The sequence below is a fragment of the Chiloscyllium plagiosum genome, chromosome 45 (genome assembly GCF_004010195.1).
Source record: "Chiloscyllium plagiosum isolate BGI_BamShark_2017 chromosome 45, ASM401019v2, whole genome shotgun sequence".
In the NCBI taxonomy this organism is placed as follows: Eukaryota; Metazoa; Chordata; class Chondrichthyes; order Orectolobiformes; family Hemiscylliidae; genus Chiloscyllium; species Chiloscyllium plagiosum.
Window position 1 is genome coordinate 171,251 of NC_057754.1, and position 10,730 is coordinate 181,980.

The 10,730-nt window shown below is 49.4% G+C and overlaps 1 protein-coding gene across 1 annotated transcript in view; it reads right to left on the reverse strand.

The window, feature by feature from the left end:
- Nucleotides 1-1,246: 1,246 nt before the first annotated feature.
- LOC122543971 overlaps nucleotides 1,247-10,730 on the reverse strand; it is a 25,431-nt gene continuing 15,947 nt past the window's right edge. The window contains exons 2-4 of the mRNA XM_043682980.1: nucleotides 9,288-10,717; nucleotides 3,990-4,349; nucleotides 1,247-3,150 (exon numbers count right to left, since the gene is read on the reverse strand). Of these exons, the coding sequence (XP_043538915.1) occupies nucleotides 2,885-3,150; nucleotides 3,990-4,349; nucleotides 9,288-10,717 (2,056 nt within the window). The 3' untranslated portion in view covers nucleotides 1,247-2,884. The remainder of the gene's footprint in view (nucleotides 3,151-3,989; nucleotides 4,350-9,287; nucleotides 10,718-10,730) is intronic.

Sequence of the window (10,730 nt, forward strand, 5' to 3'; positions counted from 1 at the left end):
CATCTCTATGACTCTAAGTCTGCTCTGCCATTCAATCATAGCTGATATGTGTTTCAACCCAATCTCCTGCTTTCTCCCTGTAACCTTTGAAACCCTTGAAACTCAAGAACCTATCTATCTCTGACTTAAACATACTGAATGATCTGACCTCTGCAGCCTTCTGTGTCATTGAATTCCATAGATTCACCACTTGCTGGCTGAAGACGTTTCTCTTCATCTCCAATGTAAAGGGGCTTCCTTTTACTCTAAGGCTGTGCCGTTAGGTCCTAGTCTTTCCTACCAATGGAAACATTTTCTTAACGTCCACTCTGTCAAGGCTATTCAGCATTCTGTATGTTTCAATTAGATCCCTGCTCATCCTTCTAAATTTCAGGGAGTATAGAGCCAGAATCTTCAAATGTTCCTCATATGTTTTGCTTTTCATTCCTGGGACCGTTCTCGTGAACCTCCTCTGGACCCACTCCAGGGCCAGTATATCCTTCCTGAGGTATGGGGCCCAAAACTGTTCACAATACTCTAAATATTATCAATATTTAACACTGTTACTTCCCCTTGCGCTCCCCCACCCCCACCTTGAGCATTAGGAAATGGGAGGTCCAGAAAAAGGCAAATTCCCGAACGAGTGTTTAAAAATGGAATTTTAATAAATCAGCAAGATGGAGACTTCACACCAAAACTGTACAAATAAATAAATACATAGGACAACAGATTAACACAGAGACAGATACACGACCTACAGGCGAAGGTCATGGTTTCACCTTTGACCTCCAGTGTGAGGTAAATGATTGGGAGCAGCTTCACTTTGTGACTTGATGCCTAAGTGGGGAAGAGGAGGTAGATCATGGCATTGGTGGGCGGTGTCACTCAGACCCGGGCTCCATGACATTGTGCTCACTCAGCCTGGGTCACACATCATCTGAGTTAAATTCACTCAATGACAAGCATCCCACTCGACACTAGCAGCTCAGACCCATGACGGAGTTACAATAACTGCATTTGTGATGAACCCCAGCAGTCTGGTTCCACTCAGTCAGAAGAATAATGGCAACTAGTGCAAAGTACTGCCTCAAAAACTCCCAGGACAGGGAGTTCACAGGATTAGATACAGTGTAAAGCTCCCTCTACAATATCCCGCATCAAACACTCCCAGGACAGGGACAGCATGGGGTTAGATACAGAGTAAAGCTCTCTCTACACTGTTCCCCCCGCCCCACCATCAAACACTCCCAGGACAGGGACAGCATGGGGTTGGATACAGAGTGAAGCTCCCTCTACACTGTCCCCCATCACGCACTCCCAGGAGAAACAGACCCTTGATCTTGATAGAATCTGTGTATTGGCTGAAAATGAAATGTACTGTAGAAATTTCAACTAAAGAGAATCCACTTGCCAACCAATCAGTTTCCTACATTTCATACAGTATAAATCATTGTTCCGGTTGACATTTGGCATTCTTGCAATTGTGTCCTGATGATTGCAAGATAAAATGCTTCAACAGCTTGTCTGTTTTTACTATGTCTCCTGGAACAGGAATCATCCGGAGATGTCTGCAATGATTCCTTGTACCCAATGGTAATGGTTGAGGTGCTGTTTGTGCTGACAGACAGCCCTGGGTCTGAGGATGGAGTGAGAGCCAGGTAATCTGTCTGTTCACAGGAAGCTCAGTGTGAAAAAGAAATGAACAGAATCTCACGAGGATATTACTGTTACTGCAATATACACAACATATAAGGCCAAACCCCTGCTATGTCTCAGTCCTGAATCACTGCATAGTGATGTGGGGTGACAGAGAACATCAGACAGAAGCTGAGGGCAGAGATGCTCAGGACTACTGGCTGTGGCAATTTGATTCCCCCCCCCACAACTCACCCTCCACTACATTGTCCTGAGCATGGGAGGCTTCCAATTCCTCACTGGTGAGGGTCCCAGTGCACCACTGGTGACAGACCCACTCCCCCAGTGGTCACATTTCCATTCCCCCATTGTCAGGGTCTCAGTTCCACCAATGGTAAGGGTCCCTCTCTCCCCGTTGTCAGGGTCCCACTTCCCCACTAGTGAGGGCCCCTCTCCCCCATTGTCAGGGTCTCAGTTTCCCCATTGTCAAGGTCCCAGATCCACCACTGATCATGATCCCACTCCCCCAGTGTCAGGGTCCAATTCCCCAATTGTGAGGGTCCCACTCCCACACTGATAGGGGTCCAAGTCACATTAGTCCACAGTGAGGTTTACTGCTTGCTGATATGGGGGTCTTGTTAGGGCATGTGTATTGGAGCTTCAGAAAAATATTATTTGGAGAGAGCCTAGCACCAGGGCAGCGGTCGAGGGAGTAACTTCAGGGATGAGTAGGGGCACCAGTGGCACATCACCCTGGGGAAGACAAAGGAAGGCAGTGCAGGTTACAGACATCTGGTTGCAATGCCACTGTATCCTATCCAGCAGGCAATGTCCACACATACAGGCGCACCTCTGGGGAAGACATTGGATCAGTTTGATCAGTTTCACAGTAATTGTCTCAATAGAAAGATCCCATTCCAAACCCTCACCTTCCCACCCATAACTCCAACCAAACCCCATCCCACAGTCAAGTCCAAAGGAACCCCATATGAAATAAAATGACTCTTTCACTCAACCAGCTCCCAATTAATCAAATCCAGCCAGGAGTTCTCCCTTGACCAGCTGGAGCTCAGATGATTAATTCTCAGATTCTGATCGCAGTGTCGCGGCTGGAACAGGAGACGGAGAAGGAGTTTCCTTTGAAATGGGAGGTGGTTGGTTATCCATGTTGGAGAGAGAGTGAGGGAGAGACAGTTTTGCCTCCAGTTAAGATTCATTGCTCAGCCCCGGAATTTGTTGGGGTCTACGGTGGGGATGTTGTGGGGGATACCTACACCTCGGTCTCGAGTCCACTAAGTTTTGGCGTGAGAATCCGGGGCGTGAGACCCTTGTTCAGGTCCATTTCAAACTCCAGCAGTTGCCCCATGAAGTTGAGGTTGGGAGAGATGATGGGTCGTTTGCCCTTTACATATTTGTAGGCATCTGTCATGGTCATCAGCGTGTGCTTCATCAGGTAGGCAATGACCAGAGTGGCAGAACGGGAGACTCCTGCCTGGCAGTGGATTAGAACCCCCTTGCCACATTGGTGGGCTTCCTCTAAAAACAAAAAAAAACACAGCAACAGGCCCAATCACAACCAGCTTGAGAAATATCACAATGCAACCCTCAGCCAATAAAGGACCTTATCTAGACTGTACAAAATGTGGAGGCCAGTGGGACAGTGTGCAGCGAGACAGTGTGCAGTGTGACAGAGCGCAGCGGGACTGTGCGATGGGGCAGTGTGCAGTGTGACAGAGCACACTGAGACAGTGTGTGGTGGGACAGTGTGCAGTGAGACAGAGCACAGTGAGACAGAGCACAGTGAGACAGAGTGCATCAGGACTGTGTGATGGGTCAGTGTGCAATGTGGCAGGGTGCAGTAAGACTGTGTGCAGTATGGCAGAATGCAGTAGGACTGTGTGATGGGACAGTGTGCAGTGTGATAGAGCACAGTGAGACAGTGAGCGATGGGACAGTGTGTCATGTGACAGAGCACAGTGAGACAGTGTGCAGTGTGACAGAGCACAGTGAGACAGAGCACAGTGGGACAATGTGCAATGAGACCATGTGCAGTGGGACAGAGCACAGTGAGACAGAGCGCAGTGGGACAGAGCGCAGTGGGACAGAGCGCAGTGGGACAGAGCGCAGTGGGACAGAGCGCAGTGGGACACTGAGCGGAGTGACAGTGTGCAGTGTGACAGATCGCAGTGAGACATAGCGCAGTGGGACAGTGAGCGAAGGGACAGTGAGCGATGGGACAGTGTGTCATGTGACAGAGCACTGTGAGACAGTGTGCAGTGGGTGGCAGAGCGCAGTGGGACAGAGCGCAGTGGGACAGAGCGCAGTGGGACAGAGCGCAGTGGGACAGAGAGCTGTGTATTGCCTTCTGCACTCACCGATGAATTCGAAAGCCTCCTCGAAGTACTGGCGGAGGTTCTGTTTGCTGTTGTCAGTTGCTGGCAGCCTCTTGTAGTGTACACTGCCAGTCTGTGCATGGTACAGGGGAAGATGGGTGGTGACATTGATGACATATCCCACATTTAACTGGCGCAGCCTGACCAGGTCCTGGGCATCACGCTCATTCCCTAGGTACAGGAACGGCAGGATGGGGCTCAGCTCGGCATTTTCAATGTCAGGGGTCAAGGGGAGTGTGCCTTCACATTCTCCATATGACCTTTCGAACACCTCCTTCCCTTCATCCCGTGGCCTCATTGATGCAGAGCTGGGCGCTGTAACCTCCTTCTCATACCCAGGTTCTGGAAAAGCAGAGTAGAGAGAAGATCACAATGCATATCCCTCATAATCAAAATCTCTCATCACTTACCCTCAGAATCTTTTCCTGATCATCCTCAATCTGTGTCCACTGGGTTACAGATCCCTCTGCTGCTAAAAACAGAAGGAAGAATGGACGACTGTTTATTGAGTAGTGGTACCACCTAGATATTGTAGAGTGCTTCTCATGAAATTCCAAAGTCAGAAGATGAAGGAATATGGAAAACGCTGGCATTAATAACCAGGTATTTTATTTGTTCAGAACTTCATAAAGATTTGGTCCTTTCTGTAAACCCTGTGGTAGGAAATCACTCAGCATGTAATTAAATCAGCTCCTTTGAGAGCCAAACCAGTTTTGAGTGAGCATTCAGTCAGCTGTGAGTACATAGAACATAAAGTCATAGAGATGTACAGCATGGAAACAGACCCTTCAGTCCAACCCGCCCATACCGACCAGATATCCAAATCTAATCTAGTCCCACCTGCCAGCACCCGGCCCATATTCTTCCAAACCCTTCCTATTCATATACCCATCCAAATGCCCATCTTAAATGTTGCAATTGTACCAGCCTCCACCACTTCCTCTGGCAGCTCATTCCATACACGTACCAACCTCTGCGTGAAAAAGTTGCCCCTTAGGTCTCTTTTATATCTTTCCCCTCTCACCCTAAACCTATGCCCTCTAGTTCTGGACTCCCTGACCCCAGGGAAAAGACTTTGCCTTTTACCCTATCTATGCCCCTCATAATTTTGTAAACCTCTATAAGATCACCCCTCAGCCTCCAACCCTTCAGGGAAAACAGCCTGTTCAGCCTCTCCCTATAGCTCAAATCCTCCAACCCTGGCAACATCCTTGTAAATCTTTTCTGAACCCTTTCAAGTTTCACAACATCTTTCCGATAGGAAGGAGACCAGAATTGCATGCAATATTCCAACAGTGGCCTAACCAATGTCCTGTACAGCCGCAACATGACCTCCCAACTCCTGTACTCAATACTCTGACCAATAAAGGAAAGCATACCAAACACCTTCTTCACTATCCTATCTACCTGCGACTCCACTTTCAAGGAGCTATGAACCTGCACTCCAAGGTCTCAATACACCGCAGAATAGGCCCTTCAGCTCTTGATGTTGTGCCGACCTGTGAAATAATCAAACCCATCTAATCTAATCTCTCTCACCCTACACTATCCAATCATCACCCATGTGCTTATCCAAGGACTGTTTAAATGCCCTAATGTGGCTGTGTTAACTACATTGGAAGGCAAGGCATTCCACGCCCTTACCACTCTCTGAGTAAAGAACCTGCCTCTGACATCTGTCTTAAATCTATCACCCCTCAATTCGCAATAATTAGTTTAGATTCCCTACAGTGTAGAAATAGGCCATTTGGCCCAACTAGCCCACATTGACCTTCCGAAGCGTAACCCACCCAGACCCATTTCCTTCTGACAAATGCACCTAACACTATGGGCAATTTAGAATGGCCAATTCACCTGACCTGCAGGTCTTTGGACTGAGGGAGGAAACCGGAGCACCCAGAGGAAACTCACGCAGACACAGGGAGAATGTGCAAATTCCAAACAGACAGTTGTCCGAGGCTGAAATCGAACCTGGGACCCTGGTGCTGTGGGGCAGCAGTGCTAACCAATTTGATGTTCCCAACCTACATGAAGATTAAGTGCTGCCTTTGTTACAGGCCCTCATTATTTCCTGATTTATTCTCTCGTCTGCAGCATAGCTACTTTCAGGGGGATTACAGACTACGCCCATGAGGGTTTTCTTCCCCTCTTTATTTCTTACCTCAACCATTATTGATTTTACATTTCTGATTCAAGATAATTTCTTGCTAATGTACTGATTCCATCTTATATTAACAAACCAGTCCACTACCCTTCCCTTCCTGCCTGTTTTTCTGAAAAATCCAAAAGCATGGGGGAGGATGGGATAGTAGATAGTGGAGGGCAGTCTCAGGAGGGCTCAGGAATGGTTGAGGAGGGGAAAGGTGTCCTCAATATGGTTCTGGCATCGGTCTCACATATTTACAACATTCAGAATTGAGAAGGAGGCTGGATTTGGAGCATAGGCCCACCAGGGATGGCAATTTCTCTTATCCTGATGTTGGGAATGGATGGTCCCCCCTTACTTCCCTCCAAGGGACCCTTCCATATCCGCCATAAATTCACCTGCACCTCCACACACATCAATTACTGCATCCGCTGCACCTGATGTGGCCTCCTCTATATTGGGGAGATAGGCTGCCTACTTGCGGAACGTTTCAGAGAACACCTCTGGGACATCCGGACCAACCAACTCAACCACCCCGTGGCTCAACACTTCAACTCCCCCTCCCCCTCCCACTCCACCAAGGACATGCAGGTCCTTGGACTCCTCCATCGCCAGACCATAGCAACACGACGGCTGGAGGAAAAGTGTCTCATCTTTCGCCTCGGAACCCTCCAACCACAAGGGATGAACTCAGGCTTCTCCAGTTTCCTCATTTCCCCTCCCCCCACCTTGTCTCAGTCCCAATCCTCAAACTCAGCACCACCTTCCTAACCTGCAATCTTCTTCCTGACCTCTCCACCCCTACCCCCACTCCGGCCTATCACCCTCACCTTAATCTCCTTCCACCTATCGCATTTCCAACGCCCCTCCCCCAAGTCCCTCCTCCCTACCTTTTATCTTAGCCTGCTTGGCACACTTTCCTCATGCCTGAAGAAGGGCTCATGCCCGAAACATCGATTCTCCTGTTCCCTGGATGCTGCCTGACCTGCTGCGCTTTTCCAGCAACACATTTTCAGCTCTTATGAAATAAGAACCAAGTACGAGGTCTGCTAATCCCTGATGTGTTCTTTAATCACCCACCGGGGAGAAAGGGATGATGGATTCATGTCCTTGTTGTCTGGGATGGGCAGTTGGAGTGGACTGCAATCTGTCCTGAGCTGTAGCAGAGCCCTGCCACCCCATACACAGTATCTCTCTCTCTCTCACACACATATACATACACACACTCTTACAAACGCATACACATACACACACATTCACACATGTAAACACACATGCACAAACACACGCACAAACACTCATCAAGCACACGCTCTCTCTCACACACACATATGCATACATACATACATACACACATACAATCTAACACAATATACATTCACACATACATAGTTACATACGCACATACATAGATAGTCATAGACACACACACACAGTTAAATACACAAAAACATAAAAAATAGCAGCAGGGTTAGGCCATTTGGCCATTAGCCAACTCCACCATTCAATAAGATCATGGCTGATCTTCGTGTGGACTCAGGTCTCCACTTACCCACCCCTCACCACAACCCTTAATTCCTTTAGAGTCATAGACATATACAGAACAGAAACAGACCCTTCGGTCCAACTCATCCATGTTGACCAGATATCCTATCTAAATCTAGTCCCATTTGCCAGCATTTGGCTCATATCCCTCTAAATCCTTCCTGTTCGTGATACCATCTGGATACCTTTTAAATGTTGTTATCACACCAGCCTCCACCTCTTCCTCTGTCAGCATATTCCATACATGCACCACCCTCTGCGTGAAAAAGTTGCCCCTTTGGTCCTTTTTAAATCTTTCCCCTCTCACATTAAACCTATGCCCTTTAGTTTTGGACTCTCCCATCCAGGGGAAAAGATCTTGCCTATTTACCTTATCCATGGCCCTCATGGTTTTATAAACCTCTGTAAGGTCACACCTCAGCCTCTGACTCCAGGGAAAATAGACCTAGCCTATTCAGCCTTTCCCTATACCTCAAACCTTCCAGTCCTGGCAACATCCTTGTAAATCTTTTCTGAACCCTCTCAGGTTTCACAACATCCTTCCTTTCGGAGGGAGACAAGAATTGCATGCAACATTCCAAACGTGGCCAAACCAATGTCCTGTACATGACCTCCCAACTCCTATACTCAATGCACTAACCAATAAAGGTAAGCATACCAAATGCCTTCTTCACTATCACCTGCAACCCCACTTTCAAGGAACTATGAACCTGCACCCAACGGTCTCTGTTCAGCACCACTCCCCAGGACCTTACCATTAAGTGTATAAGTACTGCTCTGATTTCCTTTTCAAAATGCCGCACCTCACATTCATCTAAACTAAACTCCATCTGCCACTCCTTGGCCCATTGGCCCATCTGATCAAGATCGTGTTGTACTCTGAGGTTACCTTCTTGGCTGTCCACTACACCTCCAATTTTTCAATTTACTGTTCAAAAATCTATTTCACTTGAAAAACATTCAACGAGGTAGCCTCTACTGCTTCACTGGAATTCCATAGATTCATAACCCTTTGGATGAAGACGTTCCTCATTAATTCAATTTGAAATCTGCTCTGCTTTATTTTGAGGCTATGCCCCTAGGTCTAGTTCACCTGCCAGTAGAAACAACCTCCCTGCTTCTATCGTATCTATTCCCTTCATAATTTTATATGTTTCTATAAGATCCCCCCCCCGCATTCTTCTAAGTTCCAATAAGTATAGTCCCAGTCTACTTAATCTGTCCTCATAAGCCAACCCTTACAATTCCAGAATTAATCTAGCAACCCTCCTCCAGTCCCAGTACTGTACATCCTTTCTCAAGTAAGGAGACTGAAACTGTACACAGTACTCCAGGTGTGGCCTCACCCCCAGCACCCTACACAGCTGCAACATAACTTTCCTGTTTTTAAACTTCATCCCTCTAGCAATGAAGGACACTATTCTATTTGCCTTCTTAATAACATGAAGGCGTACGTGTACGTGTACATACACACACACACACTCTCACACACACACACACTTCCCCTCCATCCAACAAGGCAGTGCAGAACATTTCATAAACATACACAAGAACTCCGTAGAAATTAAGACTGACTGGACAATCCTTACCTCGCCCGTCCCGGTCCTCCCTGTGGATTGAATCCAGGATCAAGTGGAGAGACTGTGGAGTGAGGGTTCTGCTGGGATTCCGGACTCTTGGCTTGGAGCTGCTGGCCTGCTGGTGCCAGGCTGTTCCACACGGCGGCTTGGCCTCTTGGTTCTTGGAGAGGAGATCAAAAACGGTCAGCCCCCCATGGTCGGGCACACCCCTCCCTGGGCCCTCTGACCAGCCGATCCTCATGGCACCCTGCAGTTGGCTCTTCGTGAATTCCACCAGATTGCGACAGTCCAGGATAACAGCTGATTGCTGCTGGACTTTGGTGCTGCCCATCTTCTTGGCCAGCTCCTCTGGCCAGATGGTGTGGGCATTGTAGTCATCCTCCTCCTTCTTGTCATCTGCCTCCTCCACCTTGCTGGCCTTGGAGCCCCGGGGGTTGAAGGTCACTATGGGGTCACTGCTGCAGAAACTGCAAGAGGAGCTGACAGACCTTAGGGAGGGGTCGCAGGTGAGGCAGCTGATGGCCCGCAGGCTTGGCAAGCAGCCCACTCTCCGGAGAGCCGGCCCACAGCCCAGGGTCCTGAGGCCAGCTCTGCATGACAGGCAGGAGCTGGAGACCGGCTCATCACGGCTCACCAACTTCCAGCAGCCCCAGCAGCTGCCCCTCAGAGGCTTCATGGCACTGAGGCAGGACGGCATGGGGCTAGGCAGGCAGGCACCCCCACGCGCTTGGGATGCCCCGTGCCTCTCCTCCAAAGGACTGTCCCTCTCCCTGAGGCCGGGCTGCTGACCAACCAAGGAAGCCTTCCTCAGGGACCTGAAGGAGAGCTGCAAGCTGTCCACGTCTTGTGGGGGCAGGCCTACGGAGACCCTAATATCCAGTGGCGGGCTATCCACTGACTTTGGGCTGAACTGCCTGCTGCTCTCAGCCTGTGCCTGTGCCTTCTCCAGCCCCAGAACCTGGTCTGTAATCTCAGGGCTGTCCAGGCTGGGGGACAGATGGGTCCTCCCCACACGTGCTGTCTTGTTGAGATGCAGTGCTAGTGTCCGGGGCCTTTGCAGTACCTGAACCACCAGCCGTTCATCAAAGAGAGAAGGAGGCATTGGAGATTGCAGAGAGAGAGAGAGACAGAGGGAGGGAGGGAGGAGGAGTAAGGGTTGCGGGGGGCTGGGGGTGGGGGAGCAGAGCCAGGCGGCAGGATGAATGCACAATGAAGACTGACTGATGCAGACACACAGCAATCCCCGGCTCATTGCAGCAGTGACTGACTCACAGCAACATTCCCAGCCCCCGCTCCTCTGAGGCGGCAGCTCATTGCAAATCCCCCTGGAATGTACCCGGGCGGCCTCTTGTGCAAAAACAGAGACAGAGGTAGCGGGAGGAACTGGGGATGGGGCTGCCCGGGCGAGGGGGACGGCACGGGCAAGGATCTGCAGCCAGCTGGGGGGGGGTG